At 43.1% G+C, this 26,306-nt stretch overlaps 1 protein-coding gene across 1 annotated transcript in view; it reads left to right on the top strand.

Moving 5' to 3' along the window:
* LOC129820203 (elongator complex protein 2-like) overlaps positions 1-26,306 on the top strand; it is a 62,076-nt gene that overhangs the window by 19,086 nt on the left and 16,684 nt on the right. The window contains exons 11-18 of the mRNA XM_055877204.1: positions 1,222-1,353; positions 2,321-2,470; positions 10,826-11,017; positions 11,390-11,459; positions 11,561-11,656; positions 13,589-13,646; positions 17,832-17,904; positions 20,939-21,137. Of these exons, the coding sequence (XP_055733179.1) occupies positions 1,222-1,353; positions 2,321-2,470; positions 10,826-11,017; positions 11,390-11,459; positions 11,561-11,656; positions 13,589-13,646; positions 17,832-17,904; positions 20,939-21,137 (970 nt within the window). The remainder of the gene's footprint in view (positions 1-1,221; positions 1,354-2,320; positions 2,471-10,825; positions 11,018-11,389; positions 11,460-11,560; positions 11,657-13,588; positions 13,647-17,831; positions 17,905-20,938; positions 21,138-26,306) is intronic.

Below are 26,306 nucleotides of genomic sequence, written 5' to 3'. Positions count from 1 at the left end.
TAAAGGAAGCCTGTACAGAATTAAAATATTCCAAAACATCCTGTGTGCAACAAGGCACTGAAGTAATACTGCTAAACATGTCAAAGCAATTAACTTTTTGTCCTGAGTACAAAGTGTTATGTTTGTGGAAAATCCAATGCAACAGATTACTAAGTACCACTCTCCATATTTTGAAGCATGGTGGTGGCTGTATCATGTTATGGGTATGCTTGTAATCGTTAAGGACTGGGGAGTTTTTCAGGATAAAAAATAAATGGAATAGAGCTAAGCACAGGCAAAATCCTTGAGGAAAACCTGTTTCAGTCTGCTTTCCACCAGACACTGGGAGATCAATTCACTTTTTAGCAGGACAATAACCTAAAACACAAGGCCAAATATGCACTGCAATTGCTTATCTAGAAGACAGTCAATGTTCTTGAGTGGCCAAGTTACTGTTCTTAATTCAGGCTGTAACACAAAATGTGGAAGAAGTCAAGGGGTATGAATTCTTTCTGAAGGCACTGTCAGTGGACCGTAGCTCTAATACCTAGGATTATCTATTAGTCGTTTCTTATTAGTACGGTCAGGAGGTTTGCCTGACTAGCCTCGAACTAGCTAGGTCCAGAGTTTTTAATGTCATAATTCGGGATGTAGTGGTAGAAAAAATAGGTGTGTAAACGCTGATCATCGGTTGAGGTGGATAAAGTAACGCTCCCTATACTTTCAATGCATTTTTCCCAGAAAATGGGCGTAAATGGTGTTTACGTGTGTTTAACCTCCACTACGCCACTGGTCCTAATGTCATTTAACCTCCACTAGTCCTAATGTAATTTAACCTCCGCTGGTCATAATGTCATTTAACCTCTACTACACCACTGGTCATAATGTCACGTGTTTTGGAAAAACTCCTGGCCCTTCTGCTCTGACTTTCAAAATAGTTCATTAAAAGCTGTGCATTTTGGCAATGACCCAAGAGATGGGACCCAAACAAACTGCTCCAGCAGGGTCAAATAATGTGCAAAATAAAATGTTGCTTTCTGTTGGTCCCGCAGTGAGACTGCTGTGACGCAAAGGTTCTGACCCCAAAAATGTAACGATCATCACACAGCTGAGACCAGACCGTTATGTGTGTGGGTTCAGGTGGACTGTCTGGCGCTATACTTTTACTTTAGATGACAACGACTGACTGCTGTATTTAAACATCTCTCTCGCTCTCCCTCCCTCACCCTCTCTCCTCTCCAGGTGCGTGTAGGGGAGGTGGGGGGAAACACACTGGGTTTCTACGGTTGTCAGATGAGTCCAGACGGATCCATGATCCTGGCCCATGCCTTCCACGGAGCGCTGCATCTCTGGACCCAGAGCCACGACAAAGAGGTGAGACTTCTATTCTATTTCATTATTCTACATCTCTGGCACCAGAACCACGACAAAGAGGTGAGAATTATGGGACTTTACAGCAGTGCAGTGCCAACGACACTTCACATAGCCCCCTGCTTGTGGAGATAGACTAATGACTATACTGTAAAGTAGTGGGTCTTTCCCAAATGAGGGAGGGAGGGAGAGAGACTGTGCTAAGTGTAATTAAACAGACTAAAGACCAAAACTGTTGGAGTGTTTGACTAGGAATCAGACCTGACTCTGAGTGGCTGACTACTTTGTTATACCCTTGTTGTTTCACACTGATCTGAGTCTAACTGAGCTGATCTGTACTGGCCTGGTTCAACATGAAAGAAACTGAGTCTGAGTCAACACAGTGTGGTTGGGGTCGTCAGGATAGTGTGGAGAAGGTATCGGGTCTGATTCCCAGTTATCTGGCTCAACAGTGTGAAAAGGGCATGCCTGTGTGTGTGTGTGGTGTTCCAGGGAGAGGGGAGACCAGTGGTGGTGGTATCTGGTCACTGACTCGATCTGTTTCTGTCTGAATTAATAAAGCAATTAACATCCCATCATGCTTAGGGTCATTATTTTGTCTACCATGACTGGAAGAGATCTCAGGGACTTTGAAAAAGGGGTCTCAAAGGAGCATCGGGGGTTTAAAGGGTGTGTGTCTGTCACCCAATTCAACACTTATAGGAGAGACTGGCGTAGTGCCTGAGACAGCGTTTTCCACCACCATCAACAGAACACCAAATTATGGAATTTCTTGTGGATGAATGGTGTTTTTATCCCTCTAATAGAGGTCCAGACACTAGTAGAATCTATGCCAATGCGCATTGAAGCTGTTCTGGTGGCTCGTGGCGGCCCATCGCCCTATTAAGACACTTTATGTTGGTGTTTCCTTTCTTTTAGCAGTTACAGAGAGTCAGTGACCACAGGTATCTGTCTGTCTGTTATGTCCCAGGGAGAGTGGAGTCCAGGGGTGGTGATATCTGGGCACTTCAACGCGGTTCAGGACCTGAGCTGGGACCCTGAGGGGGAATTCATCCTCAGTGTGGGGTCAGACCAGACCACCAGGCTACTAACACCCTGGAAGAGGAAGGACCAAACACAGGTACATGTAACCCAGGGCTCTCCAACCCTGTTCCTGGAGAGTTACCCTCCTGTAGGTTTTAACTCCAACCCTGTTCCTGGAGAGCTACCCTCCTGTAGGTTTTAACTCCAACCCTGTTCCTGGAGAGCTACCCTCCTGTAGGTTTTAACTCCAACCCTGTTCCTGGAGAGCTACCCTCCTGTAGGTTTTAACTCCAACCCTGTTCCTGGAGAGCTACCCTCCTGTAGGTTTTAACTCCAACCCTGTTCCTGGAGAGCTACCCTCCTGTAGGTTTTAACTCCAACCCTGTTCCTGGAGAGCTACCCTCCTGTAGGTTTTAACTCCAACCCTGTTCCTGGAGAGCTACCCTCCTGTAGGTTTTAACTCCAACCCTGTTCCTGGAGAGCTACCCTCCTGTAGGTTTTAACTCCAACCCTGTTCCTGGAGAGCTACCTTCCTGTAGGTTTTAACTGCAACCCTGTTCCTGGAGAGCTACCTTCCTGTAGGTTTTAACTCCAACCCTGTTCCTGGAGAGCTACCCTCCTGTAGGTTTTAACTCCAACCCTGTTCCTGGAGAGCTACCCTCCTGTAGGTTTTAACTCCAACCCTGTTCCTGGAGAGCTACCCTCCTGTAGGTTTTAACTCCAACCCTGTTCCTGGAGAGCTACCCTCCTGTAGGTTTTAACTCCAACCCTGTTCCCGGAGAGCTACCCTCCTGTAGGTTTTAACTCCAACCCTGTTCCCGGAGAGCTACCCTCCTGTAGGTTTTAACTCCAACCCTGTTCCCGGAGAGCTACCCTCCTGTAGGTTTTAACTCCAACCCTGTTCCCGGAGAGCTACCCTCCTGTAGGTTTTAACTCCAACCCTGTTCCCGGAGAGCTACCCTCCTGTAGGTTTTAACTCCAACCCTGTTCCCGGAGAGCTACCCTCCTGTAGGTTTTAACTCCAACCCTGTTCCCGGAGAGCTACCCTCCTGTAGGTTTTAACTCCAACCCTGTTCCTGGAGAGCTACCCTCCTGTAGGTTTTAACTCCAACCCTGTTCCTGGAGAGCTACCTTCCTGTAGGTTTTAACTGCAACCCTGTTCCTGGAGAGCCACCCTCCTGTAGGTTTTAACTCCAACCCTGTTCCTGGAGAGCCACCCTCCTGTAGGTTTTAACTCCAACCCTGTTCCTGGAGAGCTACCCTCCTGTAGGTTTTAACTCCAACCCTGTTCCTGGAGAGCTACCCTCCTGTAGGTTTTAACTCCAACCCTGTTCCTGGAGAGCTACCCTCCTGTAGGTTTTAACTCCAACCCTGTTCCTGGAGAGCTACCCTCCTGTAGGTTTTAACTCCAACCCTGTTCCTGGAGAGCTACCCTCCTGTAGGTTTTAACTCCAACCCTGTTCCTGGAGAGCTACCCTCCTGTAGGTTTTAACTCCAACCCTGTTCCTGGAGAGCTACCCTCCTGTAGGTTTTAACTCCAACCCTGTTCCTGGAGAGCTACCCTCCTGTAGGTTTTAACTCCAACCCTGTTCCTGGAGAGCTACCCTCCTGTAGGTTTTAACTCCAACCCTGTTCCTGGAGAGCTACCCTCCTGTAGGTTTTAACTCCAACCCTGTTCCTGGAGAGCTACCCTCCTGTAGGTTTTAACTCCAACCCTGTTCCTGGAGAGCTACCCCCCTGTAGGTTTTAACTCCAACCCTGTTCCTGGAGAGCTACCCCCCTGTAGGTTTTAACTCCAACCCTGTTCCTGGAGAGCTACCCCCCTGTAGGTTTTAACTCCAACCCTGTTCCTGGAGAGCTACCTTCCTGTAGGTTTTAACTCCAACCCTGTTCCTGGAGAGCTACCTTCCTGTAGGTTTTAACTCCAACCCTGTTCCTGGAGAGTTACCCTCCTGTAGGTTTTAACTCCAACCCTGTTCCTGGAGAGCTACCCTCCTGTAGGTTTTAACTCCAACCCTGTTCCTGGAGAGCTACCCTCCTGTAGGTTTTAACTCCAACCCTGTTCCTGGAGAGCTACCCTCCTGTAGGTTTTAACTCCAACCCTGTTCCTGGAGAGCTACCTTCCTGTAGGTTTTTGCTCCATCCCCAGTTGTAACTAACCTGATTCAGCTTAGCAACCAGGTAATTATTAGAATCAGGTGTGCTAGATTAGGGTTGGAGTGTCTCTGTCCCTGATGCAACTTATAAACCCCTTTCACTCCAATAGGCAGACTCAAATATGCACTGTAGACACCTAAATACCACATAGACATCATGTTGATGACCCCAAAGAGCTCTAGTAATAAAACCATAATGCAATTCTATTTGACCACAGACAAAATATACTTTTGTATGCAGTACTACATTTTTTTAAATGTATTTTTATTTAACCTTTATTTAACTAGGCCAGTCAGTTAAGAACAAAATCTTATTTACAATGAAGGCCTACCAGGGAACAGTGGGTTCTTCAGGGGCAGAATGACAGATTTGTACCTTGTCAGCTCAGGGATTCGATGCAGCAACCTTTTGGTTACTGGCCCAACGCTCTAACCACTAGGATCCCTGCCGCCTCTTTAGTACGGTCTTTACCCAAATGTCTGGCTACATACTGTGGCCCTAAAACTCAAAGGTACCTTTATTGCTCAGTGTTTTTCCCCTTGGTAATGACCAAATATCATCCTCTGGTTTTGCATGTTTTTAGTAAGACAGTGTTATATTGTGTTTCATTTGACATTTACAGTAGCATTTTAACAGTTTGTGAAGATGAATTAGTTTTACTATCCCTTCATTTTCTAATGGAAGACGAAGGAGTCAACAATTTGTTGTTTAGGTTTACACTGTAATGTGTCTGTCTGGCAGGAAAACCTTGTTAAGAATGGCAAATGCGTTTATCTGTGTCTCGTATTCATGCACGTAACCACACTCTTCATATTGCTTATTTCTTTCTGATGTCATTTTTGAAGAGAATAGTGCATTTTTAGAATTATTCCCAGAATACCTATTGTGGGAATCCATTTCAAAGGATCACATAAACCCTTTTACTCTGAAATTAATACTTCTCTCAAAGTTATGCAACGTCACATCGTACACCAGGGATACATTCAGGTGTATTAAATGTTGCCATATTTCCTAAACCCTGCTCTGAACTCATTGCAACGTCACATCGTACACCAGGGATATATTCAGGTGTATTAAATGTTGCCATATTTCCTAAACCCTGCTCTGAACTCATCGCAACGTCACATCGTACACCAGGGATACATTCAGGTGTATTAAATGTTGCCATCATATTTCCTAAACCCTGCTCTGAACTCATCGCAACGTCACATCGTACACCAGGGATACATTCAGGTGTATTAAATGAAAATAACAAACAAGACACATGAAAGATATAGGCAGCATCCCAAATGCCATCACATCCCCAATAATGACTATATAGTACACTACTACTATAGGGAATAGAGTTTCTGGATTTTTGTTTTAGATTCCGTCTCTCACAGTTGAAGTGTACCTATGATAAAGAATTACAGACCTCTACATGCTTTGTAAGTAGGAAACCCTGCAAAATCGGCAGTGTATCAAATACTTGTTCTCCCCACTGTAGTACACTACTACTATAGGGAATAGAGTGTTATTTGGGATGCAGCCATAGGAGATCTCCTCCAACATATCCTCCACTATTTCTTCCCCCCTGTCCTCCCCACAGCCCACCTGGCATGAGATCTCGAACTCAGAAATGTTATCTCACTATCTCTTCAGTATCTCCCCCCCTTCGAGTAACACTCAACCATTACTTCCATGGTAATCGTCCCAGTCGTTTACTTGCCAAAAAGCTACACAGTTATGATCAATTAGCTGATATAGCAACTATTGAATCTGAAACAGGGGAATTACTATCAGAATCCAAATGAATCAATCAAAGATTCTCCCACTTCTATAAAGAACTGTACACCTCTGATTGTAAATCCACACTAAGCCACACTAAAGCCTTTCTAAAATATTCTCTCAACAGAGGAAGCCACCTTGCTGGGAGCCCGCTATTGCTTGAAATGGTTACTACAGTTGTTCACAAGCGTTAAATTGGGAGAAATGTGAACACATCACTAATTTCGCTTTTATAATAAAAATAATTAAAGTAAGAATGCCACCCAGTGTTCTCACTATCGTCCCGATCTTTGATCAACACATATTATATTTATATATATTTTCCACACATATATTTTCCACAATATATTTTCCACAATGTTGTTGTCATGTCTCGAGACCTACTTACCCAAATTGATCCACACGGACCAAAGTGGGTTTGTTAAAAAGCATTTATCCTTGGATAACCTCAGTCGACTATTACATACCTTAGATCCATCAAACTCAACTCTGGACCTCGAAGCCAGTTCCACAGCTTTTTTTTTATTGTTCTAATCAGGGACTGATTTAGACCTGGGACACCAGGTGGGTGCAGTTAATTATCAGGTAGAACAGAAAACCAGTAGGCTCCGGAATTCATTGGGTAATGGTTATAAAACCAATGCCTTAGATGCTTCCTCAGAAACAACAACTCCTTGGGCTGTATTGTCTCTCCGTGCAGAAAAAGCTTTTGATAGACCAGAATTGTCATATTTCTGGTCTGTCTTGGAACATATGGGAATCGGCTCCAATTTCATTAATATGATTAAAATACTATATGCCAATCCCGCAGCGATAGTTATAACAGACAATATCTCCTATGCTCTGTTCAGAATCACTAGAAGCAGCAGACAAGGCGATCCAATTTCGCCTCTGCTATTCTTATTATCCATAGAAGCTCTGGCCCAGTACACTCGTTAATCGAAGGAAATAACAACAATTTCTCTCAAATCTATTGATCACTTCATCTCATTATACACAGATTATATTTTACTATATCTAGACAATGTACAGTATCTTCTGGCTGTTGTGATCACATTCATAGTGTGCTTTGCAAGGTAAATCATCCTGGATAAAATGTATACATTTACAAAAAGGGAAAGACTTATGACGACTATAAATTGTATTTCCAGGCTCTAGCATTTCACCCCATCCTACATTGACATGATTATTCTGCCTCCTGGCTGAGTATAGAGAGAAAGATGGTGTCTCCTATTGCCCTGGAAAAGGTGATCTTCACTGATATAGTATATCCCTTAAACAATGTAAATTACGCTTTGGTCCTATTATTGCTCACACACTTTCTGTTTACTGCAAATTGAAAAACATTGTAACTGGGAATCAAAATGGCAGGCCCGTACTCCAATATTTCACAATAATACCTAGCCATCTGGAGGGCGGCCTTTTGCATCCAATAGTCCAAATGTGGAATACGTAACCTTACCGATATCATGGACAGAAATAGTTTGAGAACTTTCCAAGATTTGAAAGATGCATACACATTACCAGTGTTAGCAATTTCTGTTCTTTTCAGTAACACAAACTCTAAAGCAAATCAGGGGGAGAAAAATAGGTTTATTCAGAGAGGACAAATCAAGATGTTATGCTGGGAGTCAGATGTTCAGTTTCCCCCCGTCCTCAGCTTTTCCCCACAGAACAAAGAACAGGGTGCCACTTATAACCCCCCACTCTAGCCTGGGGTTGACAAATCAGAAGTCCTTGCCAGACAACTTGGCTAATGGCCAAATAACAAGTATCCCACTCCAGACTCAATGTACAGACCAATGAAAACGTGGCCCACGTAACACACGTAGCTCTGAGTTCATGACTGACATTCCACAGATCCTAAACAGATGTTGAACTGAAAACCAACTCCTATTGATTGTTAATCCTAGTCCTCTCGTCCCCTGCGTTGTGCATTTTATCTTCCAAATATTATTACACCAGGCAACTCCTTTTTACGATATTTTCAACTTAGGTCATCTATGCTGGCCTATGGAGTCCCTTTGGAAACCCAACTACCAAAACATCCAATGATGGGATTTATAAATACATTATTTTGGCTCCCGAAAGGACTGATCTCTATAATATATAAACAACTTTTGAAAAGGTCATTCTGAGCTAGGCATTCAAAAAGTATGATCTTGTTCACCTCCCTGACCAAGCCTCTTTTCCCCCGATTACTCAGTTTGGCCGTGTGGCAAGCTCTAGGAAGAGTCTTGGTGGTTCCAAACTTCCTCCATTTAAGAATGATGGAGGCCACTGTGTTCTTGGGGACCTTCAATGTTTCGGAAATGTTTTGGTGCCTTTCCCCAGATCTGTGCCTTGACACAATCCTGTCTAGGAGCTCTACGGACAATTCCTTTGACCTCAAGGCTTGGTTTTTGCTCTGACCTTATAGATAGGTGTGTGCATTTCCAAATCATATCCAATCAATTGAATTTACCACAGGTTGACTCAATCAAGTTGTAGAAACATCTCAAGGACAATCAATAGAAACAGGATGCACCTGTGCTCAATTTCGAGTCTCATAGCAAAGGATCCCTGATGTTCAACAATAACATATTCTGACAGAATGTCAGTTCTACATTCCCCTCTCTCCCTCAGTGATATGGTTAAGGATACTTCATATTTTCAAGTTTAGAACTCAGAACCTGTCAGTTTGCTGAGGATTTCTTTTTTTTTAAATCCATTTTAGACGTTAAAAATGTGGAAAAAGTCAAGGGATCTTTTTATTTTATTTATTATTTATATATATATTTACCTCCTTTTTCTCCCCAATTTCGTGGTATCCAATTGTTAGTAGTTACTATCTTGTCTCATCGCTACAACTCCCGTACGGGCTCGGGAGAGACGAAGGTCGAAAGCCATGCGTCCTCCGAAACACAACCCAACCAAGCCGCACTGCTTCTTAACACAGCGCGCATACAATCCGGAAGCCAGCCGCACCAATGTGTCGGGGGGAACACCATGCACCTGGCGACCTTGGTTAGCTTACACTGCGCCTGGCCCGCAACAGGAGTCACTGGTGCGCGATGAGACAAGGATATCCCTACCGGCCAAACCCTCCCTAACACAGACGACGCTAGGCCAATTGTGCGTTGCCCCACGGACCTCCCGGTCGCGGCCGGCTGCGACAGAGCCTTGGCGCGAACCCAGAGTCTCTGGTGGCACAGCTAGCGCTGCGATGCAGTGCCCTAGACCCCTGCGCCACCCGGGAGGCCAAGGTCAAGGGATCTTAACACTTTCCGAAGGCACTGTATATACAAAAGTATGTGAACACCCCTTCAAATTAGTGCATTCGGCTATTTCAGCCACATGTATAAAATCAAGCCCACAGTCATATAATCTCCATAGACAAACATTGGCAGTAGAATGATGAATTATAATTCATGCTTCACGATCTGGATGAAGGACGTATCTGGGTTGAGCGGATGCCAGGAGAACGCTACCTGCCCGAATGCATAGTGCCAACTAAAGTTTTGTGGAGGAGGAATAATGTTCTGGAGCTGTTTTTCATGGTTTTCAAATCAAATTGTATTAGTCACATGCGCCGAATACAACAGGTGTAGTAGACCTTACCGTGAAATGCTTACTGACAAGCCCCTAACCAACAATGCAGTTAAAAAAATACGAATAAGAAATTAAAGCAACAAGTAATTAAACAGCAGCAGTAAAATAACAATAGCGAAACCTATATACAAGGGGTACCGGTACAGAGTCAATGTGCGGGGGCACCGGTTAGTCGAGGTAATTGAGGTAATATGTACATGTAGGTGGAGTTATTAAAGTGACTATGCATAGATAATAACAGAGAGTAGCAGCGGTGTAAAAGAGGGGGTGGGGGGGGGGGGGCAATGCAAATAGTCTGGGTAGCCATTTGAATAGATGTTCAGGAGTCTTATGGCTTGGCCCCTTAGTTCTAGTGAAGGATACATCTTAACGCTACAGCATTCAATTACATATTTTAGACGATTCTGTCCTTCCAACTTTGCGGCAACAGTTTGGGGAAAGCTCTTTCCTGTTTCAGCATGACAATGTCCCCATTCACACAGTGAGGTCCATACAGAAATGGTTTGTCGAGATCAGTGTGGAAGAACTTGACTGGCCTCCACAGAGCCCTGATCTCAACCCCATCGAACACCTTTGGGATTAATTGGAACGCCGACTACGAGCCAGGACTAATTTCCCAACATCAGTGCCCGACCTCACTTATACTCTTGTGGCTGAATGGGAAGCAAGTACCCACAGCAAAGTTCCATCATCTAGTGGAAAGCCTTCCTAGAAGAGTGGAGGCTGTTATAGCAGCAAAGGGGGAACCAACTCCATATTAATGCCCATGATTTTGGAATAAGATCTTAGACGAACAGGTGTCCACATACCTTTGGTCATGTAGTGCATCTCTTTCCCCTTCCCAATGCCCACCTGGAATGAGATCGCTAACTGTAGTACTGTATCTCAGTATGTCTTCAGTAGCTCTTCCCCTCTGTCCCCTGTGTCTTAACTACAGCCTACCTGGCACGAGATCTCTCGCCCCCAGATCCACGGCTATGACATGCAGTGTCTGGCCATGGTGGGCCGCTTCCAGTACGTCTCCGGGGCCGACGAGAAGGTCCTCCGGGTGTTCCGCGCCCCCCGCAACTTTGTGGAGAACTTTGCAAACATCTCTGGCACGCCTCTGGCGAAACTGCTGGCCTCCAGTGTGAGTAGTAGTTCCAAAATCCTGCTTTGCTGTTGGTCGAAGTACCAACATTCTGTTTTGTTATTGTTTGAGCATTGTGTCAATCAACGCCAGTTGCTTCCTAAATCACCCCCAATGGCTACTGTTGGCCTCAATCTTAATTCCTCCTTCCATGGTTCCTCGCATTCTATGTCCATGCCTCCCCATCAACCATATTGGAGAAGATCCCTCCCCCCGGACACTTCTTCTCCAATGCATTTTGAGAAGTAGGCAAGGGGAAAAGGATGCGAGGACTCGAGGTGAAATGAACTGGGAAAGAGCCTAGAACTTTGAAATTCCCATTTGACCCCTCTCCCCTGTATGTGTGTGGGCGTGTCTGTTTCTCTTTCCCAGGACACTGTAGATCAACCAGAAGGGGCCAGTACCCCTGCCCTAGGTCTCTCCAACAAGGCTGTGTTTCAAGGTACGGCTCTAAGTCCATCCTAAACTTGGTCTTTCTGTACATAAAGGTCAATGTCTCGTTACATCTGGCTGATTTTGATAGTTTCTTCTTTTGATTGACAGGTGATCTTGCTCCCAAGACCAATGAAGAGGGAACCGGGTTCAACAGTGTTTCTGACCAATACCAAGAGTCCTACTTCCACCCTCTCACCCTTAATGGTATTGTATACTGAAAAATGACCATCCCTATTACAATATTAGGCCCATTTTTTAAAAGCCGCATCTGTCTGAGGCATGGCTCGCACAATACATAAGACCTACATAAACCTTAATACGATTTTTCATTGAGATGGGATAAACTTCCTTTCTAAACTGCCTCAGTGCAGCCCATCTCTCCTTCACTCTCCATATTTCTGTTTATTCCTTTAAGGGACAATGACATCCAGCCTTCGTGACTGACTAGTTATTAGATGCCTCTGCTCTGTTCTATTTTGTTCTGCTCTGTTGTTTAATGCTCTGTTCTTTAATGCTCTGCTCTGTTCTTCTCTGTTCTTTTCTACTCTGTTCTTTAATGTTCTGCTCTCCTCTTTTTTACTCTGTTCTTTAATGTTCTGTTCTGCTCTTTTCTACTCTGCACTGTTCTGCTATGCTCTGCTCTCCATGCCTGCATTTTAGAAGAGGGGGATGAATCGGAGCACCTGCAGACATGTAATTACTAAATAAGGATGAGAAGCAGCGCAGGAAGAGAAGGATGGTGGGATGAGGGCGAGGGGAGTGGGAGAGAGAAAGAGATGGAGAGCGAGACTGAGGGAGAGAGCGAGAGTGTAAAGAGGGAAGGAGGGTTAGCGAGAGGAAGATGAGAGACAGATCTAATTGTATTTGTCACATGATTTGTAAACAACAGGTGTAGACTAACAGTGAAGTGCTTACTTACGGACCCTTCCCAACAATGCAGAGAGAAAAAAACAAGGAAAATAATAGAAACAATAACAGGAGAAATAAATCCACAATGAAAGAGAATCAAGGGATGGGGAGCTTTGGGTGCCTTGCCTCTAGTCAAACACTGTCATGCCTTGTCATTCATTGTGATTGTAAAAATCTCCTTATAGACTTGAGATCATCATTACAATGACGTCTTATAGGATTACAGAGTTAGGATATTAATTACTTGTGTGTGTGTGTGTGTGTGTGTGTGCGCGTGCGTGCACAGAGCGAAGTTATAATATCGATGACTAGGCTACAGGGCTATGTGTGTCTGCATGTACAGGTCTACGGGGAGAGGGAAATGAGGTGGACACGGAATAATGAGTCGTTAACAGAATAATGAGTTTACACAATAATGAGTTGTCAACACAATAGTGAGTTGTCAACAGAATAATCAGTTAACAGAGTAATGCCATGTCTCTGATTAACTACTAGAGAGGATTAAGGGAAGGAACAATTTGGGAGAAACAGGAAGCCTGGGACAAATAACAACGAGGGAACGAGGCTTTACATGTCATGTGTAATGAAGGAGAGTAAGGATTGCGTAAGAGTCTACGTCCCAAATGGCACCCTATTCCTTACATAGTGCACTATTTTTGACCAAGGCCAATAGGGAATAGGGTGCCATTTGGGATACACACTGTGTCTGCAGGAGTAGATAGTGAAGTTGTCTTGGCATGGGTGGAGAATGAGAGAGGGGGTACATTTGATTCTCATTTCGCAGCACCCCTCAAAGCTAACAGCCGTTGAAAATTGTGAGATAAAGCGTCGTTGTTACAAAATGGCTTTTCAGAAATAGCGAGATGAGGGTTACGTATTGGAGCTAAATGCTAACGATGAGCGCTGTGAAGAATCCGAGAGAGAACATTGTCTTGAGGCGGTCAATTCTGTTCTTCATTCTGTTTCGTGTCTCCAGTGTGTCTCTTCTTTAATTCTCTCCCTCTTGTCACTCCCTCTCTCCCTCCCTGCTTAACATTAGGGTTGTTACACAAGAAAATCATAAATGCCAGCGACATGGATACAATCTCCACATAGATACAATCTTCATTTCAGTCAATTGGAAAATGGTTCCCATTAGGGTGAATGTTGAATATATTAAATACAATAGTTATGTAATTATTTTGAAATTGACTTTCTTTGTAATTTTGTGTGTGTGTGTGTCCACAGAGCCACCTCCAGAGGACCACCTCCTCCAAAACACACTATGGCCTGAGGTCCAAAAACTGTTAGTGTCCCATGATCATTCTAACAGTCCTCCTTTCATTCCATCTTCACACATACACACACATTTTCGGTCTCAATGGCTATATTTACACAGGCATCCCAATTCTGATCGTTTTCCACTCATTGGTATTTTGACCAATCGGATCAGCTGTTTTGCCAAATATCAGAATTGGGCTGCATGTGTAAAGGCAGCCAATGTTAGAGTACCACTTTTGCACACGCTTCATCAACTACAGAATCAGATGGGGACTTGTCAGAAAACGTTTCAGCACTCTTTCCTGCTTTCTAGGAATGTACACAAGGCATCTATGATTTCAACCTTTTGTGAGCAGCATCCATTTTCCTTGCGACACGACTTTTCAATGCATTTCTCATATTTATAGACAAATAACTGGTTATGTTTTGTTTCGCCTCCTGTGAGGATTAATGGGTCTGAACATTTTTCTAAACCCCGTTCAGAGCCAAACAGCCAAAGACCTCCCACCAATCAGAATGCAGATTTTCCCATGAGCCTCTTCTGTGCCCAGGAGAATATATCGCCTCCATTTGTTGCCAATGTTAAAGCTATTTACCAGTCAGTCCTGCATTAACATGACATACAGCTTTGACATTTACTGCAAGTGCAGCCATTGTGTTTTTGAATAGCACTTTTCTTACTCCCATTTGGCAATGAATGCATTGTATAACTGAACGCGTAATAGCAACATTAAAATTCATGTGGCGTCATATTTTTGATTCTGTGGTAGGGTTTCTATTTTGAGTATATTTCTGAATATGAAATGTTTGGTAGGTTGAAAGGATGAGATGTTTCTGCACTCTTGTGTGTGTGTGCCCTGCAGTCTGCTATTCTGGAGTCCCGTACGTCACTGTTTAATTCCACAGTCTAGCTCTAGCGTGCATTAGCAGTAAGGTATCTGTGTCTTCTTAACCTTTGCAGCCTGTGTGAGTAGAATCTACATAATTCCAGCTAGAAAACCTTCCGCTCTCTGGCTGGGTCCCAAATGTCACCCTAGTCCCTACAGTTGAAGTCGGAAGTTTACATACACTTAGGTTGGAGTCATTAAAACTCGTTTTTCAAAAACTCCACAAATGTCGTGTTAACCTATAGTTTTGGCAAGTCGGTTAGGACATCTACTTTGTGCATGACATAAGTAATTTTTCCAACAATTGTTTACAGACAGATTATCTCACTTATAATTCACTGTATCACAATTCCAGTGGGTCTGTGGATGTATTTCAAGGACTACCTTCAATCTCAGTGCCTCTTTGCTTGAAATCAGCCAAGACCTGAGAAGCAAATTGTAGACCTCCACAAATCTGGTTCATCCTTGGCATCAATTTCCAAATGCCTGAAGGTACCACATTCATCTGTACAAACAATAGTACGCAAGTATAAACACCATGGGACCACGCAGCCGTCATACCGTTCAGGAAAGAGACGCATTCTGTCTCCTAGAGATTATCGTACTTTGGTGCGAAAAGTACAAATCAATCCTAGAACAACAGCAAAGGACCCTGTGAAGGTGCTGGAGGAAACAGGTACAAAAGTATCTATATCCACAGTAAAACGAGTCCTATATGGACATAACCTGAAAGGCCGCTCAGTAAGGACGAAGCCACTGCTCCAAAACCGCCATTAAAAAGCCAGAATACAGTTTGCAACTGCACATGGGGACAAAGATCGTACTTTTTGGAGAAATGTCCTCTGGTCTGATGAAACAAAAATAGAACTGTTTGGTCATAATGGCCATTGTTATGTTTGGAGGAAAAAGGGGGAGGCTTGCAAGCCGAAGAACACCATCCCAACCGTGAAGCACAGGGGTGGCAGCATCATGTTGTGGGGGTGCTTTGCTGCAGGAGGGATTGGTGCACTTCACAAAATAGATGGCATCATGAGGCTGGAAAATTATGTGGATATATTGAAGCAACATCTCGACATCAGTCAGGAAGTTAAAGCTTGGCTACAAATGAGTCTTCTAAATGGACAATGACCCCAAGCATACTTCCAAAGTTGTGGCCATCACAAAGCCCTGACCTCAATCCCATCAAATTTGTGGGCAGAACTGAAAAAGCGTGTAGTAGCAAGGAGGCCTACAAACCTGACTCAGTTACACCAGCTCTGTCAGGAGGAATGGGCCAAAATTCACCCAACTTATTGTGGGAAGCTTGTGGAGGGCCATCCGAAACGTTTGACCCAAATGAAACAATTTTTAAGCAATGCTACCAAATACGAATTGTGTCTATGTAAACTTCTGACCCACTGGAAATGTGATGAAAAATAAAAGCTGAAATAAATCATTCTCTCTACTATTATTCAGACATTTCACATTCTTAAAATAAAGTGGTGATCCTAACTTACCTAAGACAAGGAATCTTTTACTCTGATTAAATGTCAGGAATTGTGAAAAAACGGAGTTAAACTTCTTTGTGATAGGGGGCAGCATTTTTACTTTTGGATGAATAGCGTGTCCAGAGTGAACTGCCTCCTACTCTGTCCCAGATGCTAATATATGCATATTATTATTACTATTGGATATAAAACACTCTGAAGTTTCTAAAACTGTTTGAATGATGTCTGTGAGTATAACAGAACTCATATGGCAGGCAAAAACCTGAGAAAAAAATCCAAACAGGAAGTGAGAATTCTGAGGCTGGTCGATTTTCAACTCCTCACCTATTCAAATCCCAGTAAGATATGGATCTGTTTGCACTTCCTACGCCTTCCACAAGATGTCAACAGTCTGTAGAACGTTGAATGAAGCTTCTACTGTGAAGTGGGGCCGGATGGGAGGTTTTTCAGTCAGTGGTCTGGCAGAGTGCCAGTTCTTGGTCAAGGGCATTCCAAATGATATCGCCTTGTGTTCCATTACTTCTGTAGACACAAAGGAATTCTCCTGTTGTAACGTTATTTAATATTTATGATAACAACATCCTGAAGATTGATTCTCTACTTAGTTTGAAAAGTTTATTCGACCTGTAATATAACTTTTTGAAATTTTCGTCCGTTCGCCTGGATCTGCGCGAGCGTTTGGACGTGTACTAAACATGCTAGCAAAAGTAGATACTTGGACATAAGTAATGGACATTATCGAACAAAACAACGATTTATTGTGGAGCTAGGATTCCTGGGAGTTCATTCTAATGAAGATCATCAAAGGTAAGGGAATATTTATGATGTAATTTCGTATTTCTGTTGACTCCAACATGGCGGAGAAATGTTGTTATATCTGAGCGCCGTCTCAGATTACTGCATGGTGTGCTTTTTACGTAAAGTTTTTTTGAAATCTGACACAGAGGTTGCATTAAGAACAAGTGTATCTTTAATTCTATGAAAACCATGTATCTTTCATCAAAGTTTATGTTGAGTATTTCTGTTATTAGATGTGGCTCTCTGCAATTTCTCCGGATATTTTGGAGGCATTTCTGAACATGGCGCCAATGTAAACTAAGATTTTTGGATATAAATATGCACATTATCGAACAAAACATACATGTATTGTGTAACATGATGTCCTATGAGTGTCATCTGATGACGATCATCAAAGGTTAGTGATTCATTTTATCTCTATTTCTGCTTTTTGTGACTCCTATCTTTGGCTGGGAAAATGGCTGTTTTTCTGTGGCTATGTACTGACCTAACATAATCGTTTGGTGTGCTTTCGCCGTAAATCCTTTTTGAAATCAGACATGTTGGCTGGAAATCAGACATGTGTAGCTTTAATTTGGTGTCTTTCATGTGTGATTTCATGAAAGATATATTTTTTTAGTAATATATTTGAATTTGGCGCGCTGCATTTTTTTCTGGCTTTTGGCCAAGTGGGACGCTAACGTCTCACATATCCCAAATAACTTTGGCCAAGGTTTATGTAAACTTCCAACTTCAACTATATATAGTCCACTATCTTTGACCAGAGCCCTGTGCACTAATAGGGAATTGTGGGCCATTTGGGACGTAGTCGCTCTGTTTCATATGCCCATGTTTAGAGCTTGGCAGCTCTGACACCAGAAGCGTGATTCTTAGATGCGCCATTTTAAAGCTTTCAAGAGGATTGTTTGTGCTTCAAGTTTGACCACTTGTCTTTTATCACAGTCTTATCTGGTGACTAAGCTCTCATCATTCCTCTTCGCTCCCTCCCCTCTCTCTTTTTCATCTTCTCTTGCTCTCGCTCTCTCCCTCTCTCTCCAGGTACGGACATGGCTTTGAGATGTTCTGTCTGGCGTCTGACAGTGGGAGGACGGTGGTGGCGTCGGCATGTAAGGTAGTGTGACAAGTTGGAGGACAAATGCCAAACGTCAATCTGTGACTGTAGCAAAGCACATTGTACTTTATTAGCAGGGGTTGGAACTGGTTCTGGGAACATAACTGAAAACAATAAATTGTTTTAACAAATAGAGCAATCAGAACCATGAACGAAAGTGATCTATACTGTTTAATTTAAAAGCATGGGAGCCGGTTAATAAAGTTATTTTATGTTCCTGGCATCTACTGTAGGCTACTGACGTTGCTAGTTTACTGTAGGCTACTGACGTTGCTAGTCTACTGACGTTGCTAGTCTACTGTAGGCTACTGACGTTGCTAGTCTACTGTAGGCTACTGACGCTGCTAGTCTACTGTAGGCTACTGACGCTGCTAGTCTACTGTAGGCTACTGACGTTGCTAGTCTACTGTAGGCTACTGACGTTGCTAGTCTACTGTTGGCCACTGACGTTGCTAGTCTACTGTTGGCCACTGACGTTGCTAGTCTACTGTTGGCTACTGACGTTGCTAGTCTACTGTTGGCTACTGACGTTGCGAGTCTACTGTTGGCTACTGACGTTGCGAGTCTACTGTTGGCTACTGACGTTGCGAGTCTACTGTTGGCTACTGACGTTGCGAGTCTACTGTTGGCTACTGACGTTGCTAGTCTACTGTTGGCTACTGACGTTGCTAGTCTACTGTTGGCTACTGACGTTGCGAGTCTACTGTTGGCTACTGACGTTGCTAGTCTACTGTTGGCTACTGACGTTGCGAGTCTACTGTTGGCTACTGACGTTGCGAGTCTACTGTTGGCTACTGACGTTGCTAGTCTACTGTTGGCTACTGACGTTGCTAGTCTACTGTTGGCTACTGACGTTGCTAGTCTACTGTTGGCCACTGACGTTGCTAGTCTACTGTTGGCCACTGACGTTGCTAGTCTACTGTTGGCCACTGACGTTGCTAGTCTACTGTTGGCCACTGACGTTGCTAGTCTACTGTTGGCTACTGACGTTGCGAGTCTACTGTTGGCTACTGACGTTGCGAGTCTACTGTTGGCTACTGACGTTGCGAGTCTACTGTTGGCTACTGACGTTGCGAGTCTACTGTAGGCTACTGACGTTGCGAGTCTACTGTTGGCTACTGACGTTGCGAGCGTGATTCAGAAATTGGAGAGATTTTTTCTTATTTGAGATGACTGGATTCACTTTTTCAATGCTAATTAGGATGGTATAATTTTATTAACTACAAAAACGTAAGACGTGTTTTTATTTAAAATTCTGGTGCCGCTCTACACACACAAGCTAGCTAGCTCTGGTCCAACCAATGTTAAGCCATCCCCCTAAATCACAGATTTATACTCTCTTCTTCATCTATGGTATTGAACCTACCTACTTCAATTGCCAGAGGCAGTATCCCGGTTCTCAACTGAGCGCACAAGGGTCTTTTGATTTCTTGTTAGTTGACAGTGATTAATCAGTTAAAGGGTTAATACTAAAGGTTAACATGTGTTTGATCATGTTGACATTGCATCATAACTTATTTCTAAATATGTGTTGCAGATCCTCCTCCTTAAATATGTAATTTACTGGTTACAGCAGGGTTTCCCAAACTCGATGCACATTTTTGTTGGGGGTCCCTAACACTATACAGCTGATTCAAATGATCAAAGTTTGATGGTTAGTTATTTGAATCGGCTGTGTAGTGCTAGGGCAAAAACCAATCTGTACTTTACTATTTATATTTTTGACTACTTTTACTTCACTACATTCCTAAAAAAAATAATGTACTTTTTACTCCATACATTTTCCCTGACATCCAAAAGTACTCGTCACATTTTAAATGCTTAGCAAGTCAGGAAAATGGTCCAATTCACACACTTATCAAGAGAACATCCCTGGTCACCCCTACTGCCTCTGATCTGGCAGACTCACTAAATGCAGACAGACAGATTGACATACACACGTTAGCACACGGGAAACCCAACGTTGCTGCTGGACTTGGTAAAGGTCAGTGTCAGTGAGGGTGGACAGTCAGCTTTTTAATCGGAGAAAAATCTATCTGAAAGTGTCTATTTTTCAGAGAAATAACCTGTTATCTACAGTTGAAGTCCATTAGCAGCCATCAGGATCATTCAGATTCCTATCACAACTGGACTGAAGTGATTTGAAGGTAGACGTCACCTGACCTGGGTGGTCTAGCAGTCCATGCCGTCACCTATAGGACATATTTGCTGTGGGTTCCAAATTGGCCCGTTATCTTTCCTGCTGTCTCGCCTTTAGCCAATACAAACATAGGCCTCTATTTTTTTTTTACGTCACTTCAATAGACTAGACCAGGGTTGCTAGTACATCTTTGAGTCAAAGTTTAAAATGAGTGTTTACCAAACACAGAGGGAGGAGAATTGTATACTGTTTGCCCCCTGCTGAGGAATGGAGATAGTATTAGCTAATTTATACAGCACTTGGACAAGCTCGCATTAATGGCTGGTATGGTATCTAACAGAATGAATGGTATAGGGTCCTATGACTATGTTGTCAGCTATGTGTGGGGTCCTCCAACCGCTATTCTTCTCTGGTGCTATTCCTCTGAAGCTGAGCTAGTTCAGTATGGTCCTCCAACCGCTTTTCTTCTCTGGTGCTATTCCTCTGAAGCTGAGCTAGTTCAGTATGGTCCTCCAACCGCTATTCTTCTCTGGTGCTATTCCTCTGAAGCTGAGCTAGTTCAGTATGGTCCTCCAACCGCTTTTCTTCTCTGGTGCTATTCCTCTGAAGCTGAGCTAGTTCAGTATGGTCCTCCAACCGCTTTTCTTCTCTGGTGCTATTCCTCTGAAGCTGAGCTAGTTCAGTATGGTCCTCCAACCGCTTTTCTTCTCTGGTGCTATTCCTCTGAAGCTGAGCTAGTTCAGTATGGTCCTCCAACCGCTATTCTTCTCTGGTGCTATTCCTCTGAAGCTGAGCTAGTTCAGTATGGTCCTCCAACCGCTATTCTTCTCTGGTGCTATTCCTCTGAAGCTGAGCTAGTTCAGTATGGTCCTCCAGCTGCTTCTCTGGTTCTAGGCCTCTAAGGCTGAGCATGCGGCCGTGCTGCTCTGGAGCGCCACTTCCTGGCGCCAGCTACAGGCGCTGCCTTGCCACAGCCTCACTGTCACCCAGATGGCCTTCTCCCCCAACGGACTGTTCCTATTGGCCGTGTCCCGGGACAGGACCTGGTCGCTATGGAGACGGGACGACCCCGCCGCCACCCCTACAAACACAGGTGAGCTGAGGGGTCCTGTCTGTCTGTCTGCTTTACTGGTATTATGCTTTTTCTTTTAATAGTATTTTCTCCCTGCTTTTGGAGTTAGTTCAGTTTCATGTCAGGTGTTTAAGCAGCCAAGAGCTAGTTTAGTTTGAGTTTAGTCCTGTTTTACTAGTGCAGAGCCATACAACCAACGTCTCAAATCCCCATTTTAAACCCAGTCAGGTAAATCACCAGTGACACGGCCCTAACCGGTGAAGCAACTGTTTTTCTTTCCCTATTTGCCTGTGGCGGGCGCCTTGGTGGGTTCCCCTGCGCCCGGCGAACTGGCAGTCTGTTCCAGTTGAGCCCTGAATTACTCACAGGCGCACACGTGCACGCACAGACACACTCGCTCTCTCTCTCTTAACCAGTCTAGACTTGCCAATCGAGGGGCTGGAAAGCACAGCTGGCCTGTGAAGACAGGGATGGAGAGTGGCTGTAGCTGGAGGTAGAGAGAAGACAGGCCTCCCTGAGCTCCGACAGCAAAAGTGTGTGTGTGTAGGGAAAGGGGGATACCTAGTTAGTTGTACAACTGAATGTATTCAACTGAAATGTGTCTATCGCGTTTAACCCAGCCCCTCTGAATCAGAGAGGTGCGGGGAGATGCCTTAATCGACATCCAGGTTATCGGCGCCCGGGTGGGCCTCCCGGGTGGCGCGGTGGTCTAGGGCACTGCATCGCAGTGCTAGCTGTGCCACCAGAGTCTCTGGGTTCGCGCCCAGGCTGGGCTAGGTTCGCGCCCAGGCTCTGTCGCAGCCGGCCGCAACCGGGAGGTCCGTGGGGCGACGCACAATTGGCATAGCGTCGTCCGGGTTAGGGAGGGTTTGGCCGGTAGGGATATCCTTGTCTCAGTATGTAAAATGTAATGAAATGTAAAAAATGTAATAAAATGTATGCACTCTACTGTAAGTCGCTCTGGATAAGAGCGTCTGCTAAATGACTAAAATGTAAATGTAAAAAATGTTAACTGCCTTGATCAGGGGCAGAAAGACCGATTTTAAAAAGTATATATATTTTTTTAACCTTGTCAGCTCGTGTGTGTGTACACTGCTACTAGCATGGCTCTATCTGGAGACGGGCTGATACAGGCAGACTAGGTATTAGTAATCAAACGGAAGACAAAACTCTTTCTTTAACCAGAGATTACATTTGTTTCCCCCAAATACTGTGACAACTATTGGGTGGAATGTGCTTTGTGGCTTGTCACAATATTTTATTTTAATTATTTGTTTTGACTCTAGTGTTCCATTTGTACATGTTAATTTGCGCGGCACAACAAAAAAAGAAACCATGCCAAGCATCACACAGTTCTTCTCCCTAAAGTCCCATTCCCCTCAGTTTCACTCAATTGTGTTCCTCCCACACACACACACACACACACACACACACACACACAGGTGCTGAGTTCGCACACAAGAAACATGCCTATACAAACTGTGAGACTAGAAACATGCCTATACAAACTGGGACTAGAAACATGCCTATACAAACTGGGACTAGAAACATGTCTATACAAACTGAGACTAGAAACATGCCTATACAAACTGAGACTAGAAACATGCCTATACAAACTGAGAGACTAGAAACATGCCTATACAAACTGAGACTAGAAACATGCCTATACAAACTGAGACTAGAAACATGCCTATACAAACTGAGACTAGAAACATGCCTATACAAACTGTGGGACTAGAAACATGCCTATACAAACTGTGAGACTAGAAACATGCCTATACAAACTGTGAGACTAGAAACATGCCTATACAAACTGAGACTAGAAACATGCCTATACAAACTGAGAGACTAGAAACATGCCTATACAAACTGAGAGACTAGAAACATGCCTATACAAACTGTGGTACTAGAAACATGCCTATACAAACTGAGACTAGAAACATGCCTATACAAACTGAGACTAGAAACATGCCTATACAAACTGAGACTAGAAACATGCCTATACAAACTGTGGTACTAGAAACATGCCTATACAAACTGAGAGACTAGAAACATGCCTATACAAACTGTGAGACTAGAAACATGCCTATACAAACTGTGGTACTAGAAACATGCCTATACAAACTGAGAGACTAGAAACATGTCTATACAAACTGAGAGACTAGAAACATGTCTATACAAACTGAGAGACTAGAAACATGCCTATACAAACTGTGGTACTAGAAACATGCCTATACAAACTGAGACTAGAAACATGTCTATACAAACTGAGAGACTAGAAACATGCCTATACAAACTGTGGTACTAGAAACATGCCTATACAAACTGAGAGACTAGAAACATGCCTATACAAACTGTGAGACTAGAAACATGCCTATACAAACTGAGACTAGAAACATGCCTATACAAACTGTGAGACTAGAAACATGCCTATACAAACTGAGAGACTAGAAACATGCCTATACAAACTGTGAGACTAGAAACATGCCTATACAAACTGTGAGACTAGAAACATGCCTATACAAACTGTGGTACTAGAAACATGCCTATACAAACTGAGAGACTAGAAACATGCCTATACAAACTGAGACTAGAAACATGCCTATACAAACTGTGGGACTAGAAACATGCCTATACAAACTGTGAGACTAGAAACATGCCTATACAAACTGAGAGACTAGAAACATGCCTATACAAACTGAGACTAGAAACATGCCTATACAAACTGTGGGACTAGAAACATGCCTATACAAACTGTGAGACTAGAAACATGCCTATACAAACTGAGAGACTAGAAACATGCCTATACAAACTGTGAGACTAGAAACATGCCTATACAAACTGTGAGACTAGAAACATGCCTATACAAACTGTGAGACTAGAAACATGCCTATACAAACTGTGAGACTAGAAACATGCCTATACAAACTGTGAGACTAGAATCATGCCTATACAAACTGAGACTAGAAACATGCCTATACAAACTGAGACTAGAAACATGCCTATACAAACTGAGACTAGAAACATGCCTATACAAACTGAGACTAGAAACATGCCTATACAAACTGTGAGACTAGAAACATGCCTATACAAACTGAGACTAGAAACATGCCTATACAAACTGAGACTAGAAACATGCCTATACAAACTGTGGTACTAGAAACATGCCTATACAAACTGAGACTAGAAACATGCCTATACAAACTGTGAGACTAGAAACATGCCTATACAAACTGAGACTAGAAACATGCCTATACAAACTGAGAGACTAGAAACATGCCTATACAAACTGTGGGACTAGAAACATGCCTATACAAACTGTGAGACTAGAAACATGCCTATACAAACTGAGAGACTAGAAACATGTCTATACAAACTGTGGTACTAGAAACATGCCTATACAAACTGTGGTACTAGAAACATGCCTATACAAACTGAGAGACTAGAAACATGCCTATACAAACTGAGACTAGAAACATGCCTATACAAACTGAGAGACTAGAAACATGCCTATACAAACTGAGAGACTAGAAACATGCCTATACAAACTGAGAGACTAGAAACATGCCTATACAAACTGAGACTAGAAACATGCCTATACAAACTGAGACTAGAAACATGCCTATACAAACTGAGAGACTAGAAACATGCCTATACAAACTGAGAGACTAGAAACATGCCTATACAAACTGAGACTAGAAACATGCCTATACAAACTGTGGTACTAGAAACATGCCTATACAAACTGTGGTACTAGAAACATGCCTATACGAACTGGTACTAGAAACATGCCTATACGAACTGAGACTAGAAACATGCCTATACGAACTGAGACTAGAAACATGCCTATACAAACTGTGAGACTAGAAACATGCCTATACAAACTGAGAGACTAGAAACATGCTTATACAAACTGAGACTAGAAACATGTCTATACAAACTGAGAGACTAGAAACATGCCTATACAAACTGAGACTAGAAACATGCCTATACAAACTGAGAGACTAGAAACATGCCTATACAAACTGAGACTAGAAACATGCCTATACAAACTGTGAGACTAGAAACATGCCTATACAAACTGTGAGACTAGAAACATGCCTATACAAACTGAGACTAGAAACATGCCTATACAAACTGAGAGACTAGAAACATGCCTATACAAACTGAGAGACTAGAAACATGCCTATACAAACTGAGAGACTAGAAACATGCCTATACAAACTGAGAGACTAGAAACATGCCTATACAAACTGAGAGACTAGAAACATGCCTATACAAACTGTGGGACTAGAAACATGCCTATACAAACTGAGAGACTAGAAACATGCCTATACAAACTGAGACTAGAAACATGCCTATACAAACTGAGAGACTAGAAACATGCCTATACAAACTGAGAGACTAGAAACATGCCTATACAAACTGAGAGACTAGAAACATGCCTATACAAACTGAGAGACTAGAAACATGCCTATACAAACTGAGAGACTAGAAACATGCCTATACAAACTGAGAGACTAGAAACATGCCTATACAAACTGTGAGACTAGAAACATGCCTATACAAACTGAGAGACTAGAAACATGCCTATACAAACTGAGAGACTAGAAACATGCCTATACAAACTGAGAGACTAGAAACATGCCTATACAAACTGAGAGACTAGAAACATGCCTATACAAACTGAGAGACTAGAAACATGCCTATACAAACTGTGGGACTAGAAACATGCCTATACAAACTGAGAGACTAGAAACATGCCTATACAAACTGAGACTAGAAACATGCCTATACAAACTGTGGTACTAGAAACATGCCTATACAAACTGTGAGACTAGAAACATGCCTATACAAACTGTGAGACTAGAAACATGCCTATACAAACTGTGAGACTAGAAACATGCCTATACAAACTGAGACTAGAAACATGCCTATACAAACTGAGACTAGAAACATGCCTATACAAACGGAGAGACTAGAAACATGTCTATACAAACTGAGACTAGAAACATGCCTATACAAACGGAGAGACTAGAAACATGCCTATACAAACTGAGACTAGAAACATGCCTATACAAACGGAGAGACTAGAAACATGCCTATACGAACTGAGACTAGAAACATGCCTATACAAACTGAGACTAGAAACATGTCTATACAAACTGTGAGACTAGAAACATGCCTATA

This window comes from Salvelinus fontinalis, chromosome 22 (assembly GCF_029448725.1).
Source record: "Salvelinus fontinalis isolate EN_2023a chromosome 22, ASM2944872v1, whole genome shotgun sequence".
In the NCBI taxonomy this organism is placed as follows: Eukaryota; Metazoa; Chordata; class Actinopteri; order Salmoniformes; family Salmonidae; genus Salvelinus; species Salvelinus fontinalis.
Note: the sequence above shows the minus strand (reverse complement) of the source record. Positions and strands in the feature narration are given on the sequence as shown.